At 51.5% G+C, this 27,994-nt stretch overlaps 1 protein-coding gene across 1 annotated transcript; it reads left to right on the forward strand.

Moving 5' to 3' along the window:
• Positions 1 to 26,482, forward strand: TAB1 (TGF-beta activated kinase 1 (MAP3K7) binding protein 1). Its single transcript, XM_065944216.1, has 11 exons — positions 1 to 106; positions 13,904 to 14,040; positions 14,406 to 14,559; positions 15,452 to 15,538; positions 16,033 to 16,171; positions 17,111 to 17,224; positions 18,181 to 18,292; positions 19,993 to 20,137; positions 21,650 to 21,872; positions 22,851 to 23,013; positions 24,537 to 26,482. The coding sequence occupies exons 1-11, from the start codon at positions 74 to 76 to the stop codon at positions 24,742 to 24,744; spliced, it is 1,515 nt and encodes a 504-aa protein (XP_065800288.1). The 5' UTR covers positions 1 to 73; the 3' UTR covers positions 24,745 to 26,482.
• The last annotated feature ends 1,512 nt before the right edge of the window (positions 26,483 to 27,994 follow it).

Consider the following 27,994-nt stretch of genomic DNA (forward strand, 5'->3'; position numbering starts at 1 on the left):
CTTCGGGCCGCTCTAGCCGCCCTTTTCGACTGCTCCGCCGGGAGGCGGGCGCGTCCGCGGGGGTCCCTCCAAGATGGCGGCGCAGAGGAGGAGCTTGCTGCAGAGTGTGAGGAACCCACTTGCTCTTCGGGCTGGGGGGTTGGGAGTCCCGGGGGAACTGTCGGGTGCAGGCGCGGCCCCCTCTCCGCATTTGCGCTGCCTCCCTGTCCCTAGCGGGGTGTGGCCGTCACCTTTCCCGTTTCCCGGGCCGGCCCACCCCCCTCATTCGTGACCGGGGGGCGCGTGCGGCCCCGCAAGGCCTGCGCGTGCGCGCTGCTGCCCAGGCTGTCGGGGGCTCGGATTCGCGGTCCCGCGGCCGCGAGCGTCAAGGGCGCGTGGAGGGTAGGAGCGTCCTGAACCCTGCAGGGACACTGGCGCGCGGCCGCCGAGAGAGCCCGAGCAGCGAGCCCACCCCGGACCCTGGGCAGGTCGTTCGTTAATCCTCATAGCAACACCGGCCCGTTGTGTATCGCTCACTGTATCCCAGGCTTTGTGCCAGTCGCTTTACATTTGTAAGTTTAATTTTCATATCAGCCCCGTGAGGTAGAGACTGTAATTCTTCCTGTTTTACAGATGAGGAAACTGAGGCACAGAGAGGTGGTCCTTTGCACAAGGCCACGCAGCTGGTAAGTGGCAGAGGCAGGATTAAAGTCAGGGATTCTGATTCCAGAAACTCAACCTCTAGGTTATACGGGAGGAATGGCTGGGTTCAGACCCTGGTTCTAATTCACTATTCCTCCATTGGCCTCAGTTTCCTTAGGTGTTAGGTAAGAGTAGGTAGTATGTTGGGGGGCGGGGGGCGTAGTCTTGAGATTCCACTTCTCTCAGTCTGGACCTTCATGGGCTTGTCACTGGTGTCCTCCAGCCTCTGCATCGTTTTGACACACGTTCACATCCATGGTGCATGTTGGCATCATGGGCCGATTCTGACCTGCCGCGGCAGGTTGGCAGTCACCTGGGTCCTCCTCAGACTTCGCAGTCTGTTGTACTCGCCTGTGGACTTGACTGCCTCCTGTAGTGGAAAGTGAAGAGACGGATTTATGATCTACAATGAAGAGTGTCACCATCGCCTACCACCACTGGGTGGGCATTTATTACCTTGTTTGTAAAATAATGAGTAAAGCATTTGAAGCCAGGTCCGGTGCTTAGCCTTCCCTGGTGGGGAATGCTGTCTTCCCCTCCACACCTTTGGCTGCCCCTTTTTTTTTTTACTGCTGCCTGGCAGTTTGGCCTCAATCTTGAGTTGGTTAGGTAGGCCTAGCCTTCTGTTTTGTAGGAGGGCAGGGCCCCTGTGCAAATGTCCTCAGTGTAGTAAACATTGAAGACATACCGGCTGGATGGCGGCAAGTACTGGAGTGGTAACTGTTGTAGGCTGACTTGGCTTGCCCAAAAGAGTGGCTACCAGCTTCCCTCCCTTGTCGGTGTGATGGAGCCCAAGTAACTTGGGTTAGATAGAGGTGAGCTTTGTTAGCTCCAGAATGTGTTCCTGGGTGGTGTGCATTTTTTTAAAAGTTGGCTGGTTAGCTTGAAGCACATAGCATCATGATGAAAGGCAAAGGAATGGTGGGCGTGCCCACATTAGGCCCCTCCCACCCTAATGATGTTCAAGACATCTTTGCTCACAAGCTGTCCAAGTGTCCATGCACCTGTGCTAGTCCTGTCCTGAGTCTTGTTGAGAGGAGCTTAGACAGCATCATTCCGCAGGTGGCTATAAGGGGTGCTGGTCTGTAGTTACTGGACCTGGGGATACGAAGATAAATAGAACAGTGTCCACCCTTACTGCATTTGCAGTGCTGCGTGGAGAAGCATGTATCACAAATACAGTGATTAAAGCACTTTCTTGTCAGTGTGAAGAGGGGCTGCTGATGGCCTGATGTGACCAGGTCATTGGAGGCTTGTAGGAGGGGCTGGGGACCTGTTGACATGGGGCTGGGAGGGGTTGCTGATGAGCTGACAGATTAGCTGAGCGCTTCTTGGAATGTGGTCCTGAGGAGTTTCACCTTTGGTCCCCAGGTGGTGTAGTGCCTTGAAAGGTCTTTTGAAGAGAAGATGAGCTTTTGAAGTAACTTCAAAAGAACATGGGCCCTTCACAGCCTGATAAAACAGCTCGCCAGTCCTGTATGGCCTTGGGCAAGTCACATTGCATCACTGAACCTTGATTTTTGACTTAACTTCCCTGAACCTTGGTTTCCCCAACCAAGAGTACTCCCGGGAGCATTGTTAGTGTTAAATAAACATGTTACATGCCTGACCTGGTGTGGTTATGCTCCAGCCATGAACCTCCACCTTCAGTTCTGCTCTGAATGAAGGCTGTATTTCTTTTCCTCCAGTGTCACCGAGTACTCACTGTGTGGCAGGCACTGGTAGGGGCAAGGGACTCTGCCCTCGTGAAGCGTATGTTCTGGTAACAGAGACAGGAAGCAATAAGTACAGACTGTATATGATACGGCAGTTTCTAGGATATAACAGGAAGTGGTACGAGGAAGAATAGGCAGGATTCACAGACAGGATGATGGAGAGCCTGTTGTAGAGAGTGGTCAGAGAGGATTGTTTGACGTTTGATGAGATGCACGGGCCATGTAGGAGGGAGTATTCCTGCATGAGGCAACAGGGATGCAAAGGCTTTCCTGTTCTAGGAGCATTAGGAGGCCAGCATGGCTGAAGTGGAGTGGAGTGTGTTGGGGTAGTGGTAGATGCTTGACGTTTGAGGGAGCCTTGTGGATCCTCATGTGAGCTTTGGGTTCTGTGCTAAGTGTAATGTGACGCACTCAGGTTTGAGTCGAGGCATGAAGCGATCTGATTTGTGGCAGGAGCAAGAGCCTTCCGTACAGAGGCAGGCATTTGAGAGGCGAGAGTGGCAGCTCTGTGCGTGGTGCTCTTGGTTGTCCAGGTGTAAGATGACCAAGACTTGGCCAGCGATGGCAGAGGGGTGGTGAGGAGTACCAGGTTCTAACTTCATTTCGGGGAAGAGCTGATAGGATTTGCTGACAGGTCAGGCGTGGGGTGTGGGACAGAGGGAGAAGAGTTGAGAAGGACTACAAGGTTTTCATTGGAACAACAGTGGTGCCATTTACTGAGGTGGGGGATCTTGGGGGCAGGGAGAATCACTAGTTTAAGTTTGCCTAAACTATGGCTTCCCTGGTGGCTCAGAGGTTAAAAGTGTCTGCCTGCAATGCAGGAGACCCGGGTTTGTATCCCTGGGTCAGGAAGATCCCCTGGAGAAGGAAATAGCAACCCACTCCAATATTGCCTGGAGAATCCCATGGACGGAGGAGCCTAGTGGGCTACAGTCCACGGGGTCGCAAAGAGTCGAGACACGACTGAGCGACTTCACTTTCACTTTTCACTTTTCAAACTATTACTTGCTTAATTGTAAAAAAGTCACTTGAAATCAGTTTTTTCCTGAGCAGATATATCTATGATATCACAAGTCCTAACCATATTTTTTTTCCTCAATGTGTATGAAAATAAGCATACAGCCTTAAAGTAAAAACATCCTTTAAGCCCGTAACCATCACCCATAACCATCTCATACACCATCAAAATGTGGTGTAGCTGCTCTGGGACACAGTAAACTCCGCAATTACTAGTAGTCCCTTTAAGAATGTATTAGGTCTATATCTCTGATGAAAACATAGAGAACCTTTGATGGAAACCCTAGTGAAAGATGCAGCGCCAGGAGTGGAGTTGGTCCCAGAGAAGCAAGGAGGGAAAAGGAGGTCATTGAGAAAGAGATGGCAGGAGGCGTCAGGGTGTTTTAGGCTTTTTGGAGAGAAAGAACTGTCCCCCCCAACCCGGAGTCATCTTCCTGGGGGCTTTATTCTCCCTTTCTTAGCTTCCTTTTTGCCTCTAAGGAATCTGGGTGCTTTCACCACAAAAACACTTTCCCTTTTCATACAATAATTTGATATTCAAGCTGTGGCCTGAACTTGGAATCATGCTTTTGTCCACTTCTGCTGCCTAAGAGTTTGAGATGAGTCTCCGTGGGGACTTCTATGGAGTATTTTATGTGACATGATCACATATGTACATGAGGTGCTAATGCATAAATATATGTGCACAAAGTGTAACGCCCTTAATGGGTTAAATATAGTTGAATCACTAGAGAAATGTATACCAAAATAGGAATTTTGGAAACTCCCTCACAGTCAAAATTAGGCTTTTTGAAACAGATTCTTTCTTGTGAGATGTGAATTTGTAACCTATGGAAGAGCTAAGTGGGCCATGCTCACAGTTGTGTGTTTACTCGGCTCTGTGAGCTGTGAGACGCCCCCTTTTCAGCTTCTCACGACTCATGTTCAGGCACTCAAGCACTGCTTGAGTAGTGCTTTGGGCCTGGCATTTGTAGGCGGGGGAGAAAGTATGCATCAGTGGGTGCAGGGGTGGAGGGGTGGGTGGGTGGATTGTGTGAATAGAAAATAAATGACCTTTCCAAAAATTGTTCAGAAACGTGGAGTAAGGAAGCAAGAGGGTAGGCAGTCTGGTGGGTTTTAATAGAATCAGCAGGGAACGCTTGGTGTGGATAATCCCCATGGAGGTGGAGAAAGGGGGGAGAATAGAACTGGAACTTACTTAGTCACAGCAGGGTGAGAATGATTTTTGGGGCCACTGCTGAAATCAGGGGGGACCCAGTATTCTCCCACTCCAGCATGGGCAGCACCTCCTGGAATTCTGTGGCGGCCTGTTACTGAACGTTTGAGCTGCCGTGGGGACTGCAATCTAGGTACCTGAGAAATTGCCCAAATGTCATTGGGTCTAAAACACTATTGCTTATAAGGACACATCATTATTTTATGTACTACTAAGAAAGAAAGCGCACTGCTGATTAACTTGTAATACACCAACTTCTGAGATATTAAAATGTTGAAAATACATGTCTTTGACTCAGTGAAATAAAGGAGCTGATTAACAGTACCAGGCTACAACCTGAGAGTTGCCGCAAAGCCACAGACTTGATGGCTAGGGAGCGGGTGCCCAGTGTACGTGGTTGCTCAGGGAAAGGGCCCTGTGGCCTTAGGCAGTATTTTCCCAGAGCCTAGGACACATTCATGAGGTGGTCAGTGTGTGCTGGTATAAAAGTCATCACTACTTATGCAAGCTATTTGTTCTTTAGTTCTCTTTCAAACTTTATGATGCTCTCAAGAGATAGACTTGGTTTGGTCCTCGTATGTACATAGGACCAAACACCTTTCTGATTCTTGCTAATCTCCCTTTTTTTTCAACAGAGAGAACAGGGCTTCAACTCACAGTATAGTGGGCCAAGAGATCAGTTAGAATTTCATAACCTTGTTCTGTTTTACTTTTTATCGTGATCATGATCTGGCAGGCAATAATGTTTTCCACTTATAATACTAACAAGTTTACATTCAAAATGAAACAATTTGAATTAAAAAAAAAAAAAAGGCAAATTAAAGAAGAAACATGAAGCACTTCCCCGGTGGTTCAGTTTAAGACTCCACGCTCCTAATGCAGGGGACCCAGTTTCTATCCCTGGTCAGAGAACTAGATCCCACATGCTGCAACTGAGTTTGCATGCTGCAACTGAGTTTGCGTGCTGCAACTGAGACCTCACACAGCCTAATATTAAAAAGAAAAAACATGAAGCGGGTAATTTGTTGAAGATAGTGAGTGGATGGTTGAGGTTTGGGAAGCATAGACCTCCAGCACCAGTTAGATTTGAGCAGGGCCTTTGGGGATGGGTAGGACTTAGAAAGACAGAAAGGGGGAGACCCAGCCTTACCATAGATACTTTTTAATATGCTCTTTGGGTAATGTTTTTGAGTTTCTTCTTTTCTTTATTTAAATAGCAAACCAAGTTCAGTTGTCTAGAAACTCAGCATTTCAAGCATGCCAGTGTGAAACAAGGAGAACTTGGCTCAGCGTGGTTCATATGTATGAGTAGTTGGTTTGTATTAAAGTATGTGCTTGTTTCTGGGACTGTACCTCTAAGGGTCAGTAACCTCTTCATTTGAGGCTCCAAAAATACATATGGCTTTTCAAGTATCATAAACCTCCAGTGGAGGTGTTACTTCCCTTCTGTGTTTGCTGCGGACACCTCCTGTCAGAAGTGGGTTAGCTTTCCATGCTTTTTGTTTTGGTCACAGTTTTTGGAAATCATTTGGAACACTCTGTATAGCAGGCCTTATCTGTACAAGACAGCTGAGTGAGAGTGTCCATCTGTCAAAGGGTGAGATTCAAAACTGTGTCAACAGGCTGGAAGGCTGAGATGAAAGCATTACGATATAATCCAACTGATAAAAATTTAGATTTAAAAAACCCTCTACAGGAGTGTGGTTTCAGGGGACTGACTCTAGAGAACTTCAGAGGGAAAAGATTTTGCTATTCTAGTTGACAGTAGGAATTTTCATATGGAGGCTAGATGCCGATCTTTTCTTTAAGTATATGAAGGCTTGACTTTTTGTGTTGATTTTCTATCCTGCCACCTTTATTTATTTCCTTTGAGTTGGTTTTATTATTTATTCTTTGGGATTTCCAAGTACTGTCATATCAAATTCAGATAGAGATAACTGTATGTCTTTTCCAAGTCTTATACCCTCCTCCTTTTCTCTTGTCTAATTGCATGTGCTAATACCTCTAATTCATTGTTAAGTGATGGAGGTTGCAGTATCCTTGCTGTGTTCCTGTTCTGAATACGAATGCCTCTTGTGTTTACCCACTAAGTAAGATGCTGGTGTTAGAACTGACTGAAGTATACATAGAATGGCACATTAAGAAAATATCCATCAGTTACCATTTCCTTAAGTATCTTTATGGACAAAGACTGCCTTTAAATAAAAATAACCCTGGAGTACTTACCCATTGACCTAAACACTGATTGCCAGTTAATAAAATAATAACATTTCCAAAATATTACTAGCTCATCATTATGAAAATCAAATTTTAGAAAAAGCACTTAACATTGTTTAAGCATCCGGACACTAGGCATAAATACTCTCTGAAGAATAAGGTGCTGGCTGAGTAGACTGACCACTGTCAGACACAGTCTGTCTGGTTTGGGGAGCTTGCTGTGCTCACGTCTGCTGCACACGGCTGCCACCACCAGTGCAGCGCCAGCCTGCTCCCGAGAGCGGCATCGTGTGCTCCCATCATGAAGTGCTTTTACACGAATTGTTCCCCTGCCACGACACACTGATGTGGTGAGTTCCCCAGTCATCCACCCGAATTTGTTTCCTTCCTGTGAGAGACACTAATGTACCAGTCTTTCTCATAGTGTATTTCTCAGTGCTGAGTGGGGCCATAAGTTACTGGGTGATCATTTATTTTTTGCTGGAACGTATGAATGTGTTGGAAAGATTCAAGTTCCTTGTGGGAGTTAGATGATGGCAGGGGAAGCATGGTGATTGCATCATGGATGACAGGTTTTGCATCATGGGTGACACATTTGTATTGTTCATCTCATATTAAAGGATGAGTTCAGTCCATCTTAATCTCAGTGTTAATAATCACAGGCAGGATTCTGGAACGTGTAAATGTCTTCTCCTCCCCTGCTTTAAAACAGTTATGGTATTTCAGGACGCCAAATATTGGCTTCTTGGCTCATCTTTTCAAGAGGACAAGTGATTGAGGAGTTGCTTTTATGCCTCTGCTTAATCTTGTGCTTAACTTCATCCCAGTTGAAGGCAGGAGAGAGACCCTAGAAAAGGAGTTTCTTATGAAAATTTACTTGCCAGGTTTCCTGAGACCTTTGTGAGGTTCTTGGGGATGAAGATATATTAATCTGATCTAAGATCTAGGGGATGATTGGCAACATGTTTCTTTCTCTCTTTTTTTAAAATTAATTAATTTATCTTTTAAAATTAATTAATTAATTTACTCAGTTGTGCTGGGTCTTTGTTGCTGTGCACGGGCTTTCTCTAGTTGCGGCGAGCTGGAACTACTCTTCATTGCAGTGCACGAGGTTCTCACTGTGGCTTCTGTTGGAGGACGCAGGCTTCGGTAGTTGAGGCACACGGGCTCAGTCATTGCGGCTCGCAGGCTCTAGAGAGAGAACAGGCTCAGTAGTTGTGGTGCCCGGGCTTAGGGCAACATCTCTTTCTTGAAAAATAGCTCCTTGGCAGTGAACTCCTTTCTGTGGCCTGAAAGGCCTTCCTTTGTTCTCACCTGGGCACTCATGTGCATGCATGTGTGTGAACACAGGAACAAGCCGCTTTTGCTGCTACTCACTACAGAGGCGATGCCAGCCTCATGCTCCCTTAAACCTACTCATTTTATGTTCTACCTCAGGGTCTTTGCGTGTACTTCTCCCTCTAAGTGGAAGGCTCCTTGAAATGACCACTGCTCCATCATCATTCAGGTCTGTCTCAGAGGTCGCCTCCCCAGGGAGGCTTCCTGTAACGTCCTCATCTAGAAGAGCCCTGCCCATCCCCGTCCGTCCCCTTACCCTGATGTGTTTTCTCCATAGTGCGTTTCCCTGTCTGAAAGTGCCTTGTTTATTCATTGTATAACATGGTTGAAGTCTCTCTCCCTAGCAAGGAAATTTCAAGTTAAGCACCCTTAGTTATTTTTTCTGCTGTGTCCTCAGCAGCTGGGGTAACGCCAACCTTTTGTAAATGTTCAGTAAACATTTGTTGAATGAATATATGTATTAATCAAATATACTTTCATCGTGTAATGCTGTATGGGGATTCCAAAGAGTAAAGCTTGCACTTATATTAAAACAGACATTTTTGTTGCTTTTAAATGAGACAGGTTTGGATTAGAGCAAGAAACAATTTTGTGTTACTGTGAAGGAGTTTTTTGTTTTGTTTTATTGCCCTGCAGCTCGACCTGTCAAGAGTTATTAGGTTGGTGAAAAAGTAATTGCAGTTTTGGATCATGAATTTTAAATCATTATAACTAGACTCAAACACGTTTATTAATCAAAATGTGTTATGCTTAGTCACTCAGTCGTATCCGACTCTGTGACCCCATGGACTGTAGCCTTCCAGGCTCCTCTGTCCATGGGGATTCTCCAGGCAAGAATACTGGAGAGGGTTGCTATGCCCTCCTCCAGGGGATCTTCCCAACACAGGGATCAAACCCAGGTCTCCCACATTGCAGGCAGTTTCTTTACTGCCTGAGCCACCAGGGAAGCCCAGAATAGTCAACACATTACAGTCCATTAAAGTCAACACATTTTTGCCAGTGAGAAATAAGTTTATTCTTGTAGCATAAAAATCCATACTTCGGGATTCGATGAACTCTTTGAAAGCATTTCTGCCTCCTGCTGGTTGTGGAAGCATTTTCCCTGCAAAAAGTTGTCAAGATGCTTGATGGTAGTCCATTGGTGAAAGGTCAGGTGGATATCGCAGATGAGGCAAAACTTCATAGCCCAATTCATTCAGTTTTTGAAGTGTTGGTTGTATGACATGTGGTTGGGCATTGTCATGGAGAAGAATTGGGCCCTTTCTGTTGACCAGTGCCAGCTACAGGCATTATAATTTTCAGTGCATCTCATCTATTTGCTGAGTGTACTTCTCTGATGTTATGTTTTCACCAGGATTCAGGAAGCTATAGTGGATCAGACGGACAATAGACCACCAAACAGTGACCATGACCTTTTTTCTTGGTACAAGTTTGTCTTTGGGTATAAGTTTGAAGAAGCTTTGGGTCTTCTTCTCAGTGCAGCCGCTGAGCTGGTCATTGCCAGTTGTCACATAAATCCTTTTTGTTGCATGTCACAATCCAAGTGAGGAGCGGTTTGTTGTTGCTCAGCACGCGAGAAGACAACACCTCAAAACGATGATTTTAAGGGTTTGTTTGGTGTCTCAGTGGTAAAGAGTCCACCTACCAAGCAAAACAGTGACTTTTCTGATTGCAGTCAGTTCATGAGGTACCCACTTATCGAGCTTTCTCACCTTTCCAATTGGCTTCAAATGCCGAATGACTGTAGAATGGTCAACGTTGAGTTCTTCGGCAACTTCTTGTGTAGTTGTAAGAGGATCAGCTTTGATGATGGCTGTCATCTTCCAATGGCTGACCTCCACGCTCCTCATCTTCAAGGCCCTCTTCTTTGCAAAACTTCTTGAACCACCACTGCACTGTACATTCGTTAGCAGTTCCTGGGCCAAATGCATTGTTGATATTGCAAGTTGTCTCTGCTGCTTTATGACCCATCTTGAACTCGAATAAGAAAATCACTTGAATTTTCTTTGTGTCTAACATCATTTCCCTAGTCTAAAATAAATATAAAATAAACAGCAGTAATAAGACATTAGCAAAAAAAAGGAGGATTAGAATTATGTATAACATAACCACATTTATTTAAGGATGTATGCCAATATCAAACAGCAAAGTTCAACAGTGCAAAACCACAGTTACTTTCGCACCAATCAATAAATATCCAGCATCACCAGGAGCTGAGCAGAATTCCAGCTTTTATTGCTGTTCCTATTCTACTCACAGGTTTCAGTCATATTTTCTGTTGTCAAAGGATAGCTTTTTAGCCCTTGTGGTGAAATTGTCAGTATTTTTAAAAAATCCTGTAAAGAAAACACAAGGACATTTAAAGACATACCATGTTGATGAATTGCAAGGTTCAACCTAGTGAAGGTGTCGCATCTCCTCACATTGATCTATAGATTTAAAACAAGCCCAGTCAAAACTCCAGCAGGATTTCTGGTAGATACAGACAAGCTGATTCTAAAATTTGTAGGGAAGGGTAAAAGAACTAGAATAGCCAAAACAGTTCTGAAAAAGATTAAAGTTAGAGGCATCACACTAACCAATTTTATAATGTAGGTTTTAAATATAGACTTAAAGTTATGGTAATCAAGATCATTGAGTTGGTTGAGGGATAGACACATAGATCAACAGAGTAGAACAGAGTCCAGAAATAGACACATACAAGTATGGCCAGTTAATTTCTGACGAAGATGCAAAGGTAATTCAGTGGAGAAAGAATAATCTTTTCAACAATTAGTATTGGAAAAAGTGGACATCCATTTGCAAAAGAAAAATTGACAGAAATCTCCTGCCTTATGTAGAAATTAACTCAAAATGGATCACAGGTCTAAATGTGACCTGATAATACTTTTAGAAGAAAACGGAAGATCTCTTGACCTGGGACTGGGCAGAGAGTTCTTAGACAGGACATCAAAAGTAAAAACCATGTAAGAAAAAAATGATTAAATGAATTTCAGTAAAGCTAAAAACTTGCTTTTCAAAAGACACTAGTAAGTGAATGAAATAGCAGGCTACAGACTGGGGGAAATATTTGCAAATCCCATATGCAAGAAATGACTTTTATCCAAAATATATAAAGAACTCTCAAAATTCAGCAGTTAAGAAAACAACTCAATTAAAACATGGGCATGAGACTAAACAGATGCTTCACCAAGGAAGAAATGTGGATGACGAAAAAGGGACATGAAAAGATGTTTAACATCATTGTTAGCCATTAGGAGATGCAAATTGAAGGTGTGATGAGATGTAAGTACACACTGCTTAGAATGCCTAAATTAAAGAAAGAAAAAAAAAATACCATGTAGTGGTGAGGATGTGGAGCAGCCGGAACTCTTGCGCATTACCTGTGGGATGCAAATAGTACACTGCTTTGGAAAACAATTTGACAGTTTCTTACAAAGTTAAATAGTATTGTCACTCTTAGGTATTTACCCCAGCAATATGAAGACTTATGTTCACACAGAAACTGCCTGTGAGTGTTTATAATAGCTCTCTTCATAATTGCCCAAAACTGGAAACAGCCCAGATGCCCTTCAGGGGATAAATGGATAAACTCTACTACATGCGTATGATGGAATACTGCTCTACAGTAAAAAGGGACCAACTGTTGATGCAGGCACCAACTTGGGTAAATCTCAAAGGCATAATGCTGAGCGAGAGAAGCCAGCCTCAAAAGGTTATGCACTTAAAAGACAGGGAATACAGTGGTGGTGGCCTGGGGCTGGAGGAGAGGGAGAAAGGAGAGTTTTTGTTTGATGGGTATAGAGTTTCACAAGATGGAAAGAGTTATGGGGATGGATGGTGGTGATGCTGCACAACATTGGGAAGTTATTTAACAGCAGTAAGATGCGCACTTAGAAATGGTTACGATGATAAAGCATATCTTCTATGTGTTAACCACAGTGAACAAGTGGGGAGGTTATGTACCACGTGAGTTCATTTATGGCATTCTTGAAAAGACTGCATAGTGATGGGGCATAGGTCAGTGGTTGCCAGGAGTTAGTGGAGGGTGTGGCTTCAAAGGGACACCTGGGGGGCATGTTTGGGGTTGCTGGGCTGTTCTTTGTCTCAGTTGTGGCTGTTCTGTGTCTCGGTTTGTTACACAAATCTCTACAAGTGTTAAAATTCATAGACCTACCCACCAGAAAGGCAATGTTGCTATAGGCTAATTTAAAAATAAAAACGAACTCCCACAGCCTGCTGAAGTTGCTCCATGGTGCAAAGCATACAACTCAAAATGCTGAAATAAATGCAGCATAGAAGCAATTAAAATGGAAGAAAAAAAAAAAGCCATAAAGTCCCTCCCTGTCAGTATGTAAATAAACAAAAGATGAAATGTGCCACAAAAGCTAAACCACAGGTGTTTTACATATCTGATTGCAAAAGCCTGCTGAAGTGGTTTTCACATCCTTTTTTGAAGACTGTGACTGCTGACTTGTAAGAAGTTGTGCACAGTATTCGTGCTTGTTCAATTTTCAGTAAAGGTTTCAATCCAAATTTTACTCTCCGTGAGCTGAACTTGGATTTTCCCAGCTGTTGTAGTTTGCTCTAGCTCAGCATGGTGGGCACGGGAATGCCTGTGTGAAGCAGGCACAGCTCCCCGGTGAGGGCCGGGTGGAGGGGAGGCTTCTAGTGAGATGCCGTGGATCACACCTGGGCCTTGTGTCAGGGTCATTTCCAGGGCTTAGAGAATGCAGGTGTTCAGAGTGTCCCCCAAGGAGACTGAGGAAATGCAGAGTCTGTCTGAGCTGGCTCCTGGACAGCTCTGTGCATGTTTTAAAGCTCCATCTTGGTTGTACTGAACAGCCTGCTTTGAGACCTATGGGGTAGAATGGGAGTCAGACACAGGCAGGGTTGGGGGGATCAGGTGTAGTAGGGATACACAGGAGGGCTGGCAACCAAGCCTCGGGGAAGATCTTCCTAAAGGAAGACTTCCTGGAGGTGGTGACTCGCTAGCCAGAGTCCCGAAGGACGTGGAGAATTATTGGACAAAGAGGCTGTTCCACACAGGAAGAAAGAGTGAAATGTGGACAGGGCACGCCAAGCATCTGGTCCTAGTAGAGAAGCATGTGGGGGGTGGACACAGATGGGACTGGACCCTAGGGTGAAGCAGGAACCAGGGGTGGAGACACTAGTACCAGGAAGAGTGACTGAGGCTGAGCTCGTAAGTCAGTTTCTCAAGGTATGGTTCTGGGTGGCTTGAATCAGCCCCCTGGGAAGAGCTGCCTATACTGCAGACAGTCTGAGCCCCACCAGGGTCAGACACTCTGGGAGGGGCCTGGAAATCTGCAGTTTGAACCAGTGCCCGAGGGACTGCAGTGTGAGGTGGGGAACACCAGGGAGCTCTGCATGAGGAGTTTCTTTCATTTGTGCCTGTGTGTTTGACTCGTGCTCCATCCGTGGTGGAGCACATTCCTGGAGACCACTGCTGAGCCTTGCGTTTGGGGACTCCAGTCTTTTTCAGGTTTCTTGGGGACCGTTTGTGGATTAGACGGAAACCATGCAAACCCTTCTGCAGGTGTTTGTTCACACACGCGTCATTGTTTTCCAGGAGGAAGTGGAACCTTCTGGGTGGGGCTCCGGGCCTGCTAGGTTTTTGCTGGGGAAGAAAAAGAAGATGAGGTGGGGTCTGCCCTAGGCGAGTAGGTAACGCATCTTGGTGTCCTGGTGTCCTTCCCAGGAGCAGCAGCCCAGCTGGACGGACGACCTGCCGCTCTGCCACCTCTCGGGGGTCGGCTCAGCTTCCAACCGCAGCTACTCCGCTGACGGCAAGGGCACCGAAAGCCATCCGCCAGAGGACAACTGGCTCAAGTTCAGGTGAGGTGCCGCCGCTGCTCTGCTGGGCAGCAGAAGCAGGCTTTCAAGAAAAGCAGTTTGGCAGCTTTTTTGCGTGGGACTTGACAGTGCAGCGTGGCCCACGGGAGGTGGTGTCTGCTGCTGTCCCTTCCGCATCTAGACCTCAGACCAGCCAAGGGCCTGCTCCGGGGGGCAGAGGGCATCCCAGAAGGTCATGGCCAGAGTGAAATGATGGTCAGAGTGGGGACCCAGATGCTCACTTAAAGCCACAGCTGCTGTGTCTTTTGTCTCCCCGGTTGCTTTCCTCATCCCTTCACTCTGGAGCTAGAGTCAGTCTTCCGCGAAGCCCTGGTCTCAGGCCTCTCCTGCCCCTGTCTCTCTGCCAGGAGTGAGAACAACTGCTTCCTGTATGGGGTCTTCAACGGCTATGATGGCAACCGGGTGACCAACTTCGTGGCCCAGCGGTTGTCAGCAGAGCTTCTGCTGGGCCAGCTCAACGCTGAGCACACCGAGGCCGATGTGCGGCGGGTGCTGCTGCAGGTACCGGGCTCGGGCGGGCCGACTGTGACTTCCAGGGTTGGCCCACAGATCCTCCTGGGGAAGGGCTTATGGGCGTCACCTTGGACCCAGGGCTGGGGTGGGAGTTGCTGAACCCTGGTAGAAGCAAGGTGTTTAGGGTGACCCCTTTCTTTCCATGAGGCTCAGATGCTCAGCCTCGGTGACCACAGCCCTGCGCCCGTCACTCCTGGTTGGCTGGTGTCATTTTCCAGTTCTGCGTTCCTGCTTGCTGTGGTTCTGGAGTTTCTGCTCCTGGCATCTCCTTTTGGAAGCAAGTCCAGGGGCATTTAATTGTAGATGAGAATGGTGGATTCTGGTTCCTCAAGAACAGCGTTCCCAGCTATTTTCCTGCCTTGCCACCCAAAGGCCTGATCACCCGGGACCAGTGCCAGGAACTGTCAGCTGCTGCCTCTGGGGAAGGTGGCGGCATGGCCCGTGTCAGGGGGTCTTCAGGATGTGGCAGTGACACTAGCTGTCACTGACCTAGACTTACTCTGAGCCAGGGCTGGGCGCTCAGGCGGATGCTCTCAGTCAGTCTCAGGGCAGCACTTCCTCTGTGTCATCGATGAGGGGCTGAGACTGGCCAGCAGGCGCAGAGCTGACATTCACCCCCAGGCGGCCTGACTCCAAGCCTGTGCTGTGAGCCTCTCTGCCGTCTCTTGCTTCTCTGGTTGCTCTGCGATGCCGCCTGGAAGGTACCAGCCCCACGGGGCCGCCTTTGTCAGACCTTGCTCTGCAGGAGCAGCGGTGCCTGCGGTGCCCTGTGTGAAGCCCCATCACGTGATATGACTTGTTGCTGTTAATAAGGGGCGTTTCAGCCTCCAGTGACAGTGGTATTTGAACCTGCCTTTGCTTCCCTGTCCCCTATCTCCAGGCTTTTGATGTGGTGGAGAGGAGCTTCCTGGAGTCCATTGATGATGCGTTGGCTGAGAAGGCGAGCCTCCAGTCCCAGTTACCCGAGGTAATGTCCCCAGCCTGTGCCCCTGGAGAAGCAAGGCCCGGCTTTGCTTGGAGCATGGACTCATCTGCCATGTCCCTCCCAAGCCATCGACACAGCTGGGCCAGAGCAGCAGGCATTAGGGGGATAGTTCCTGATGGGATGTGGGTGGGTGATGGTTCTGTCCTCTAGGGACCTTGTTGGCCAGCTGTGAGCAGCCGTGCTCTGAGTCTCTGCTTAGGGTGGGCAGGGGCGTGAGAGAAGCCCCTGTCAGGTCAGTCCTTGGCCCGAATCAGCCCAGGCCTCGTCTCTGGCCTGCTCACGTCCTGCCTTGGCTCCTTCGGGGCTGCTGGGACGAGTGAGGTCGTGCCTGGTTGTCTGGAAAGACACCTGCTCTGGTGCTGCGGCCAGCTTCCCTCCCAGCCGGGCCTCGGATGCTCGCTCTTTAAGGGAGGGCAGGTGGGTGAGGCGGTCTCCCAGGCCCTGGCCTAGTCTGAACCCCCCATGATGGCTTCTAGGGTGTCCCTCAGCACCAGCTGCCTCCTCAGTATCAGAAGATTCTCGAAAGACTCAAGGCCTTGGAGAAGGAGATCTCTGGAGGAGCCATGGCTGTCGTGGCAGTTCTTCTCAACAACAGGCTCTATGTGGCCAATGTCGGTAAGCTGCCTGCCTGTCCCAGGGCCGGGCGGTGGGGGAGAGTCTCCTGAGGATCCAGGAGTCCTTTGGGCAGCCAGCCTGCTCCCCAGACACAGAAGACCTGCAGCTGGAGTGTCCTGAGGCCGCTGGGTGTTTCTCGTTATTCCGCACGATATCGGTCCCAGCCCAGAGTGTTTGAGGGAGCTGCTAGGAGGCGGGCATCCTGGCTTTAGCCCCTGCTCTGGCCCTAACTGGCTTGTGGCGGGGGAGTTGCATCCCCTGTCTGCTTTGCCTCGGTGGCGTCCTCTTCTGGGAGAGGCTGCCGGGCTGTGGAAGACCCACCTGGCGTCCTGTGAAAGGGACCACGGTGGGCTAGGTGCGGCAGGGTCCCAGGGCTGATGGGGTTTGTAGGCCAGGAAGGGCCATGCGGGAACCCGGGAAGCCAGTGCCCCCAGGTGGAGGCCACTGCAGGGGCTCTGGAGAGATCCCACTGGCACGGTCCCTCTTCTCTTCCTCCTTCCCTTAAGATTTAATTATGAGAAAAACTCAAAAGTATAAACAGAGACAAGAGCATTTCATGAACTTCCGTGTGCCCCTCCCCCAGCCCCAACATCCCTTCCCCGGCGTCTCGTTTCATCATAGCCCTCTGTCCCTGCCTTGTTGTGAGGCAGACCCCGACCCTGTCATGTTGTCAGTAAATATTGCAGTGTGTCTACTTAGAAAAAAGGTCTCTTATTAAGATCATAATCATCCTTGGTTGACACTGGGAAAGTTTAAACTAGTTACTTAATCTCATCAGTTCTCCCCGACTAGTGACTCCAGTGGTCTGAGCCTATTTTCTTTGCTCTTTTGATGAAGTTCCGTGTGTGAGATGCCTGCCTTTCTCTCTCTTTTTTTACAATGTGTCCTGTTCTTCGCTGTGCTCTCAGTCTTAGCTCAGCTGCTCAAATTCTGCTGCAGGTACAAACCGCGCACTTCTATGCAAATCCACGGTGGATGGTCTGCAGGTGACACAGCTGAACGTGGACCACACCACAGAGAATGAGGACGAGCTTTTCCGGCTCTCGCAGCTGGGTGAGTGGGGGGGAGCGGTGCGGGCTGAGGGCTCTGGGGGGTGGGGGTCACACCCGGTGGCTCATTCTGCACCTTCTGGTGGCTGTGTAGAGAGAGGCACAACGTGGAAGAGCTGTGACCTTGGGCTTGGGACCAGCCTGCCTGGGGTTGAATCCCAGCGCTGCCACTTGCTCGCTGGTGATTTGGGATCTTACTCAAGTTTTCTGTGCCTCAGTTTCCCCTTCTGTGTAACGAGGATAATAGTAACACTCAGGATGGTGTAAGGGTTGAAAGTGTTATCACATGTGGATTGCTTCCAAGTGTCCCTGGTACTCACTGTTGCTGGTGGAGCCTGAGAGGCCAAAGAAGTCTTGGGACTCCAGCCGCCGCCACGGCCACCCCCGCCCTCCCCTGTGAACTCAGGCCGCAGAGGGAGCCGCAGAGGGTTGGCTGGTGCTGGATCTCGTCTCCCGTCAGGGAGGGACTCAGCCAGGCGTGTTCCGACAGCAGGGGGGCTGGGGACACTGGGGGACTTGGGGTTAGCTGCCTTCCGAGGCTCCCTGCTGTGACCTCACTTCCTGTTCAGTGGGTCCCCATTGCTTTGTTTTTGCGGGTATGTCTGTGTCGTCCGCTTTTGGTTCTTTTTATTTTATTTGTTGGTTTTGGCAGCGCTGGTCCTTGTTGCTGCACGTGGGCTTTCTCTGGCGGTGGTGAGCAGAGGCTGGTCTCTAGCTGGGGCCTGCGGGCCTCTCACTGTGGTGGCTTCTCCTGCACAGCACGGGCTCTGGGGCCTGCGGGCTCAGTAGTTGTGGCCCTTGGGCTTAGTTGCTCCAAAGCATGTGCTATCTTCCCAGACCAGGGATTGAACCCTCATCCCCTGCATTGGCAGGCGGATTCTTAACCACTGGACCACCAGGGAAGTCCCTGGGTTCTTCTTTATGAGCAAAGCCTGAGTTGTGTTTTTCTCCCTCTGGTAGGTTTGGATGCAGGAAAGATCAAGCAGGTGGGGGTCATCTGTGGGCAGGAGAGCACCAGGCGCATCGGGGACTACAAGGTCAAGTACGGGTACACTGACGTCGAGCTCCTCAGGTGAGCGCTGGCCCAGCCGCCCCTCGTTTGTCTGGGAGACCAGAGGCCCAGGGGCAGATAACAGATCGTAGGCTCTGGGGACAAGAGGTAGAGTTGTAGTTCAGAGCCCAAGGAGATTCTTACATCCTTCCAGAGAGGCTGGTGTGGGGCAGGCCCTGGACCCAGCAGGCCAGGAGTCGGGATCCTGTAGACCAGGCTGGCAAGGGGTCAGTTAGGGAGCTGGGTCAAAGCCACGGGCAGCAGCCAGTGCCACAGGGCCTGGCAGGCCAGAGTTGGCATGAGCTGCCTCGTGTGGGCAGAAACGGACCGAAGGCTGCTGGTCAGTGCTCTCATGGCTGAGGCCAGGGCGGGGGCGCCGGGTGGATTGTCCCTGCTGGGCGCCAGCCAGTCCTCATAGCAGACGGGAGAGGGTGATAATTGTGAGCCTTCATCTAAGCCCGTGCACGGTTCTTCACATCCATTCTCTTATTCCATCCTCACTCAGACCGTGTGAGGTGGGTGCTGTTTCTGCCCCAAAGATATTTTCATGTGGGTGGCCTGCTTGGGCTCAAGGCTAACAATGGGCTGAGTCAAGACTTGAACCCAGGGAGCCTGGATTCAGAGCTTGTGTCCTGGACCACAGCGACCCTGTTTGTGGGAACACTGCGTGTGTGTGTGTGTCTGTGTGTGTGTGTGTGCGTGTGTGTGTGTGTGAGAGAGAGAGATAGAGAGAGATGCCCATCTGGTGTCTTAGGGCACATGTGTTGCAGCTCCTACCCTCACAAAGTTTAAATAATCGAGTTTGGAGCCTTTTGTCTCTCATTCATGGGGTTATATTTGCTTTATGGGAAGGTACATTGCATTTTAGAACGATTCAAGAAATGCCCAGGATATGGAGTGAAAAGTGGATCTTCCTCCAGCCCCAGGCTCAGACTCCTTCCTCAGAAGCTGCTGGCTCCTGTGCACATGAGCGTGTGTGTGTGTGTGTGTGTGTGTGTGTCTCCTGTGCACATGAGCGTGTGTGTGTGTGTGTGTGTGTGTGTGTGTGTGTGGTGGGTGCAGGGAGGGGGCAGGTTCTTTTTAAAACACCCACAAATACTCGCATTCCATGCCGTGTTGTGCACCTGACTATTTTCAGCATAGGCGTGTGCTCTCCTTCCTGCACACCTGCAGCCTCGGCCACCGCATTCTTGGTCGCCGCTACTGGGATTCCAGTGTCAGCTGTCAGCACCCACCTAACCTGCCCCTGCTGACGGACTTTGGGGTGTTTCTAGACTCCCTCTTTTAAATCCTGTTGCCAGGAACGTCCCCTCATCCTTGCCCTGCGTGTGTGTGTTGGAACTTCCTGACATTGACCAGCTCTGATGGGCCATCTGTCCATGGTCCCTTTGCGGCTGGAGTGTATGTGGACTCTAGGTCAGCTTCGGGGAGATGTGGACTTCTTTATGGACAGGAGATGTGGAGTGGGGCCAGGATTGGGCCTTTGACCTTGGCTGTTCTGACCTCAGCTGCCCACTGACTTTCCTGGCCCGCTGAGCTTTATTTTAGCAGCTGTCCTCAGAAGACAGGTCTGTTTTCTTGGTTTTGCTCTTTCCTCTATTTCTTTTTCTCTTGTCAGAAGTGTGTTTTATTTTACATTCTGGGTGTAGATTCTTCTCACCAGGCTAAATGTCCTGGGGCCCATTCCAAGCACAACTCTCCCCTCTGCTCTCTTCCCACAGTGCTGCCAAGTCCAAGCCAATCATCGCGGAGCCTGAAATCCACGGTGCACAGCCCCTGGATGGGGTGACGGGCTTCCTGGTGCTGATGTCCGAGGGGCTGTACAAGGCCTTGGAGGCAGCCCATGGGCCTGGGCAGGCCAACCAGGTGAGCTGGGCATGGGCAGAGTGTGGCTGACCAGCCCGCAGGATGGCATGCTCCCCAGGGGCCGCAGTCAGCTCTCCTGCTCAGCTCTAAAGAAATCAGGGACCTAGAGTTCTGATTCCCAAATGCTTTTGCCAGACATCGCTGTGTTCAATGCTGGGAGAAGAAAAAGCCCAGCGTTCCAAGCAAACCCATCCCACCCAAAAGCTTTGCTCTTCCGGGCCTGAAGCAGTATCAGTCCCCAGGGCCCTAAGCGGAGCCTCAGGGAAGAGGATGAGGGAAGTGAAGGCAGGCATGGCTCTGGAGACTGTCCGGGAAGGGCCTGGCCTGCAGGGGTTCTGCCTGGTACACAGAGCGCCAGACAAGGACTCGTGTGGCCTGCCCAGATCCCACTCCACTGCCTCTTCCACTTTCCTCTTTGAGCTGTAGGCGGTTTATAGTTTGTTCCTCGTTTCTAAGACGAGGGTGCTGACCTCTTAACTTTGTGGGGCTGCGGTGAGGGCCAGGCGCGGCAGACATAGGTCCTCAGCCCATGGGAGATGCTGCTTTTCCCCTCTGCCTCGGAGTGTGTGTGTCTCTGAAGTGGGACTCGAGGCAGCCACTTGAAGGATGATCTTGAAGGGAAGACCTTGGCTGGCGGGGTTGGTCAGGGAAGTTCAGCTGGTGCTGTTCCTTCCATCTGTGATTCTATCCTAATGAGAAATAAGAAGGGTAAGTCTTAGGTACCTAACTGTCTCTTACCACCTGTGTTCTAGGTTTTTCACCTATTTTATCTCATTCCTTCCAGTTGCCTGATAACGTAGTGGGGGCAAGGGCTCACTGCCATGTCAGATTAGGGAATTTGGGGCTCACAGAGTCCAGGGTCTTGTCTGAGGTGACATAGCTGGTCAGTGATGGAGCTGAGCCCATCTCTGCCACCTCCCCGGACCATGCCCAGGTCATTTCCTGTTACCTGCTTCTGCCCTCCTACCTCCCAAGAGACTGCGGCCAGCAGTGTGATTTTTTTTTTTTTTTCATTTGTTTAATCTTCACAATAAGATTATGTAGTGTCTTCTTCTGGCTACTAGAATGCACTGAACACTGGACTTTTCTGGGGACAGGGACCCTGTCTTCATCCTGTATTCTCAGTTTCTTACAAAAAAGGCATATTATTTCCTATAGTAAGTTTGTTCTAGGAAAGCAAGCTTAATCATAATGACAGTTTATACTGGGCTTTTTAGTAGTCTCCAAAGTGCCCTCACATCCATTTTATCCTCATTGTAATGCAGCGAGGTGGATGTTATTCCCCTATTGTTTTGGTCTGAAAGCCAAAAATCAGAGAAATCACAAGGTCATATCTTCTCTAATGAGAAAGTTCCAGGAGAGTTATCCTGAATACCTTGAGAAGCTCAGATCGCAGGCTTGGCTGGTGACCCCTAAGTGTTCTGATTAGATTGTGAAGACTGTGCAGTTGAGGCCTGCAGTCCCTGGGACTGCTCTTTCCTCACCGGGTTGGTGCCCGCCCCCCACCCCCAGGAGATCGCTGCCATGATTGATACGGAGTTCGCCAAGCAGACTTCGCTCGATGCGGTGGCCCAGGCCGTGGTGGACCGGGTGAAGCGGATCCACAGCGACACCTTCGCCAGTGGCGGGGAGCGTGCCAAGTTCTGTCCGAGGCACGAGGACATGACCCTGCTGGTGCGGAACTTTGGCTACCCCCTGGGCGAGATGAGCCAGTCCGCACCCTCCCCAGCCCCAGGTATGTATGCCCCGTGTGCAGGAAGGCATCCCAGGCCGCTGTCCGGGGCTGGAGTCGGGCAGAGCGGCTGAGGCCTTGGGCCTTGCTGCCTTGGGTGGAGTGGAGTTGGGAGGCTTGCCTTTGAGCACTTCCAGGTCAGGTTCTGACTTGAAATCTCTCTGAGCTGCGCTTACGTTTCCCTTTTTGTCTGTGAAACCAGGACAGTACCTTCTGCCCTGGCCGCCCCCAAAAGACCTGAGCCACGGGAAGCACTTTGCAGCGCCACGGGCCACATCTCTGGGACCATGGCGCCTGCTGGCCCAGGGCCTGCTCTGCACCAGGCACCTCAGATGCATGTTTCCTTTCATGCTCATTAATGAGCTCTTACAGAAAGGACACCGAGGCCCAAGAAGGGAGGGACCTAGGCACAGCCAGGTGTGCTGGAGGTGATTTCATTCTGAATTGAGTTGCCCAGGAAGAGAGGTGACTGCGCTTTTGCCCTCCCTCCCAGTGCTGTGTAGTGTCAAGACCGTCAGTTCCTGAGACTGCGTTTCCTTTTCTTTTTTCAAACAAGCGAGCCCCAGCACTCAGGCCTCCACAGAGAGATTTGTTCTCCCATGGACAGCGGGGTTACTGCAGTATTAGGTTGTTGTTGCAACCATATTTTTGTTGGGCCAGCCTCAACCAGGAGCATTCTTAGCCCTCGGGTTAAAGTGTTGTGGGAAGCCAGGCAGTAACCCTTTCGTTGAGGCAGCGCAGCCCTGGTTTCTCCTCCTGCTTGAGCACCAGCGATGCTTTGCTGCTGAGAGTAGATCCCCACCTGGCTAGGCCCCTGTCTCTGCCAGATACTCCCACCGTCCCAAGGGGCAGAGGGCCGAGCTCAGGGCACCGAACTGGGCCCCTGCCTATCTTCTCAGCCCCCGGCGCAGTCCTATTCCTGCCACCCCAGGGCTCCCCACCAGCCGCACCCCGTGGCCCACCACTCTCTTCCTCCCGCAGCCGCCGGAGGACGCGTGTATCCCGTGTCCGTGCCTTACTCGAGTGCCCAGAGCACCAGCAAGACCAGCGTGACCCTGTCCCTCGTCATGCCCTCCCAGGGCCAGCTGGTCAACGGGGCCCACAGCGCCTCCACCCTGGACGAGGCCACTCCCACCCTCACCAAGTAAGCGCCCACGCCCACCCCAGCCGCTTTCAGGCAGGCCTGCTTCCCGAGGACAGCCCTCGGTCCCTGGATGGAGTGGCCACAGGCTGCATCCTGCAGGGTCTTGTTCCTCTCGAACTTCCCAACTCCACACCCCTGGGGAGGCCTGCGTAGATCCGGTTCCAGCAGCTCCCCCAAGCCGGGCAGGCTGGGGTGGGGACAGGCGGCTCATGCCAACAGCCTGCTGTTCACTTCTTCCTGCAGGTGCCGCGGGTCAGTTTTCATTTAATAGGAATGTTCTCCTCTTGTTCTTTGCTCCCGGCTTGGAGTGTGTGGTTTGGGAGGCCACCCCATGGCACCCGTGCTTGTGGGGCATTGTTTGACCTGTGCTGGCCCATGGGAGCCGGTGCGCTCTGACTGAAGTGTCCAGAGTTAACTTTGAAGTGAGGCTTCTAGTTTCAGGCTTGGGGAGAGGTGGCCACAGCTCGGGGGTCTGGAGCCTGGGGGTGTGGCGGGTAGGCCCCCTCCTCACTCCGCAGGGCAGACCTGCCAGACAGGTCTGGTGTCCACCCCACCCCCTCCATTCTGGGGAGTGTGTCCCCCTCCACCAGCCGCCACAGCAGGGGGTAGGATCCGGTTTCCACATTCCAACCCCCGCACAGAATAATACAGATGCCACACCCAGCCCACTCAGGAGCTGGCTGGTTGAAAGGGCCACCAGGAAGGTTTCCCTCTATCTCGCCGGGGGCCTTTCTGGCTCCCTGCCCGCCTCCCCCCACCACTGCCACTGTGGGCTCAAGCGGCCTGCCAGGCCGCTGAGTGATGGACATCTCCCCGCCCCTGCAGAAGAGTCACCAGCTGTGTCCACAAAGGCGGGGAGTGGTAGCGGTTGTCCCAGACCAGGCAGGGAGACCAGCCGTTCTTCTGTGCCTCTGGCTCCGCAGGGCCCCAAACAGCCTCTTTCCTCCACCCCGCACTGGAGCTTAGTTGGGCCCCCGGAGCTGGCCCAGTGCTGAGTACTAGGCAGTGCGGGGCATTTGCAAGACGGTGGGCTGGCAGGTAATTCCCAGACATTACAGGCTCTGAGGGTGGGTGCCTGGGGGGTCCTGGCCCACCCAGCAGTGAGAGGAAAAAGGAGTGAGGAGTTGTTCTGGGAGAAGAATCCTGGCCTCCCTGTGGTCATTGGGGTCTGGAGTAGGATGGATTCAGAGAGGCTGGAATGGATGGCGTCCAGCTCAGCATAGCTTGGAGGGCGACATGTTCTGTGTCCAGCACAGTAGCCGCTAGCCACCCTTGGTAATTGAGCACTGAAGTGAGTGGTCCGTTTTGCTTAATTCCAGTTAATTTAAATAGCTACTTGTAGCTAGAACTTCACAAATGCCTTTCACTTTTCATCTGCCCTAAAGAACATCTGGCCGGGCTGGCTCTCGTGAGGGCCTTTGTCAGAGAGCCCTGTGCCCGGAGGGATTGGCCAGGGCAGGCGCTCTGTGTCCCCAGGCTGGAAATCAAGGCCCGTGACTGACTTGCCCCTGTCGTGCCCACAGCCAGAGCCCGACCCTGACCCTGCAGTCCACCAACACGCACACCCAGAGCAGCAGCTCCAGCTCGGACGGGGGCCTCTTCCGCTCCCGGCCCGCCCACTCCCTCCCGCCCGGCGAGGACGGCCGCGTGGAGCCCTACGTGGACTTTGCCGAGTTCTACCGCCTCTGGAGCGTGGACCACGGCGAGCAGAGTGTGGTGACAGCGCCGTAGCCCAGCCACGGAGTGCCGCCCGAGCAGGGGCCTGGGGACGGGGCCCAGCTCCGGGCAGGATGGGCCTTTTCCTGCTGTTCGCCTGTGCCGTGGGGGCCGACAGGGGCCGTGTCCTCAGCCTGCGTCGTTCTCGCACCCACAGCCTCCAGTGCTGCGGAGAATGTCCTCCGAGTGTGCCAGCGCAAACTGGGCCCCTTGCTACGGCGCCGGCACAGGGGGCTGCCTCAGCCAGGACCGTTATGTTTCTCCGAACGCGGGGCACGAGTGCGGCAGCCACAAGCCCACCAAGTGGGGCCTTGCATGTCGCAGGCCCGCAGCCGCTGCTTTCCTGAGGCCACCTCCTCCTGCTCCCGCCTGCCCTGGAGGAGCCTGTGGCCACTGCTGGCGCCTCTCCCCCACCCCCGCCGCCACCCAGCTTAGCGGTGGTTCCCGCCTTTCTTCTCCGGCCTCCAGAGTGGAACTCCAGTTGGCGTCTGCACCTTTGAGGCCTATACCTGTCCCTGGGCCCGCCTGGGTTCAGGGGGACTGGGATGACTGCAGAGGGGTGGTCGGGGGGAAGGACCTGGAAGGAACTGGTCTAACAGGAGCAGTGGTCCTGGAGCCCCCAAGAGCCGGGTGGAGGAGAGGTGAGGACGTGCCCGGCCTGAGCGGGACAGTGGCTGCTCTTCTCTGGGAGCTGGCGCGGCTCTTTCTCTCCTAGACGCGGGAGCCCCAGGTTGGGGAGCCGCGATCTTTACCACTGACTGTGAGTCTCTGTCGTCTCCAGGGTAACAAACAAGCCTTCGGTCAGGCCATGGGGCTCGTTAGAAACAGGGAACAGTGGGAAATGGTTCCAAAAGGGAAGAGGTCTTGGAGACGAGCTGCTCTGGGTGGCCCAGAGCTTTGGAGACACGCACTGTTTCTACAGACTGTTAGGGCAGGATCGGCCAGCCCAGGCCCTGAGTTAGACCATTTTCACACATGTGGTCTGCCTTCAGCGGGGAGGGGTGCCACCAGGGCTCTCAGCTAGAATTGCCATTTGTGTTTTCAAAAGAGGAAGAAGGCCCAGGTCACACAGTTAGGGGTGGCATGTAGGCTTAGTTGCTCACTTGAGTCCAACTCTCACGACCCCCATGGACTGTAGCCCTCCAGGCTCCTCTGTCCATGGTATTTCCCAGGCAAGTGTACTTGCTATGCCCTCCTCCAAGGGATCTTCCCAACCCAGGGATCGAACCCATGTCTCTTGCATCTCCTGCATTGGCAGGAGGATTCTTTACCTCTGCGCCACCTGGGAAGCCCAGTTAGTGGTGGAGCAGAGCTCACATCTTTCTGTCAGTCTCTGGGGGCCCCTGGATTCTTGCCGCCCCCTCCTGCTCCCAGCCTCTTGCCCACAACTCCCCAGACAGCTCACCAGGGACTGGCCAGAGTGTGGCCTCAAGTGTGCTCAGAGTGTGAAAAGTCAGAGGCCAGTTCCAAGGCCCCTGTTGGCTCTGTGGTCCAGGAGTGTGTTTCCCTGTGGTAGGGCAGGGCCCAGTACGGTGCCAGTTTCCATGGGGCGCGGATCTCAGCAGGGAGCCCTTAGCCCACCCCGACTGTGAGGCCGCCTCTGTTGTGCAGGTGAGCAGATTTCAGATCAGTCACAGAGGATTGGGAACAAAGGGAATTCTCTTCCAAGTGTGTCTGTGATGCTGTTTGGTCTCTAGAAATAGAATCACTTTTTTACTGCAGTAAGGAAATAATAAAGGGTGGTATTATACGCCGTGGTGTTAAGAGTCTTTCACTCATATCTCGTGTAACTCTCAGAGGCCCCAGGAGGTGGCTGTTGTTGCCTGCCCCGCTTGGCACCTGGAAGCACCAGCTCCCCAGGCCGGGGGTGGCAGAGCCGGGGTGCGAACCAGCCTCCTGACTGGACCGGTGCTGCCGTCTCCCAGCCCCAGGAGAGCAGTGTTGTCCAGGGCCCCCCTCAGTCCTTGCACATCTGGAGAGGCCGATAGGTCTAACTAACCTCACCGGTTAGTACACGTTGAGAGGGTCCCTCAGCTTCGTTTTGATTTTGTCTGCGTGGAAGCTATTCTATGAATACTGGTCCACAAAGAGCCTCTTCCCGCTTTATGGGACTTAAAACCTCGTCCCTTTAACACAGTAAAGTCATGTATGATGAAGACTTTGCCTAGTCGTTGCATGTAGCAGGTGCTACCGGCCGCTTCTCCCAGGAACCCGGACATCGGGCCACGGGTGTGGTTCTTGCCTCTTCTCAGCGAAGCCCAGAGGAGGCTGTCAGCCAGGCTCCCAAACGTTTCCTCCAACAAGAGCATCTTTCACGATTCTTCTTTCTGGGCCTCCTTTGAAACCAAACAAAGACACAGATCACTGCTAACCCGGACAGGCTTGGCGTGAGCACGCACTTTGTTCCCACACAGAGGTGATGTCAGCCCAGCGCGAAGATGGACGTTTCCATGAGTCTGGGGGGACTCCTCGAGGACAGACAGTGTCAGGCAGCCAGTCTTGAGGAGTATCGACACCAGTTCAGGGTCTCCATTCCTGCCTCTGTGACCCCCCCCCACCCCCACCTTCAGGCTATCGGACCAGCTGGCTCATTCAGCCCCTGCTTGCCTTGTTCTCCCAACTCACTCAGTGGGCCAAGGTGGACCTCAGAGCCCCACCCTTTGCTTCGAGGCCACAGCCCCTGCCTGTTTTCTGCAATTGTCTCTTCAGCAAAGCCTTCCTGTTGTCAAGGCAGTGCTGAGCTTACGAACCTTCCATGGCTCCTGCCTCTACCTCCCGACACCTGCTGTGTTGCAGGCCTCTGCTCACTCCTCTCCTTCGCCCCCTCCAACCTAAACCCTCTTCTTCAGTCATCTCAATAGGCCAGCCCCTGGGCAAGTCGAAGAAACATCAGAGGAGCAAGACCAGGCAATGGGTGAACCGCTTGGGGAAGAGCTTCTAGAACTTTCTCATAGGAAACATCTCTACCCTATAGAAAACTACTCCCACCAGTACCCCCCTCCCCAGAGTTTGGAAGTGTGTAAGCAATTAGATGTCTTATAACTTATTTTGAATATCTAGGTGAGTTAATTACTTATTATCAAGTAAATTGATGCTTCAGAAAGCGCTCCATGTCAGACCTGTAGGTTCGGAGGCCTCGGCACGTCACAGGGAGCCCAGCAATTCCCAGGTTGAGGGACCCAGGTGACCCTATAAAACTCTTAACTACTCCGTGCCGGGTGGGAACCTGCAAGGCATTAACTTGTGAGGGAGGCCCTCAGGGTGG

The sequence above is a fragment of the Muntiacus reevesi genome, chromosome 1, assembly GCF_963930625.1.
Source record: "Muntiacus reevesi chromosome 1, mMunRee1.1, whole genome shotgun sequence".
Taxonomy (NCBI): Eukaryota; Metazoa; Chordata; class Mammalia; order Artiodactyla; family Cervidae; genus Muntiacus; species Muntiacus reevesi.

Excerpts from the sequence above, each read along its gene's own strand:
- TAB1 (XM_065944216.1), top strand. The coding sequence starts at position 74 with ATGGCGGCGCAGAGGAGGAGCTTGCTGCAGAGT. Across the intron at positions 14,041-14,405 it reads GACAACTGGCTCAAGTTCAG|GAGTGAGAACAACTGCTTCC; the intron begins GTGAGGTGCCGC and ends TCTCTCTGCCAG. Across the intron at positions 20,138-21,649 it reads GGCCTGGGCAGGCCAACCAG|GAGATCGCTGCCATGATTGA; the intron begins GTGAGCTGGGCA and ends CCCCACCCCCAG.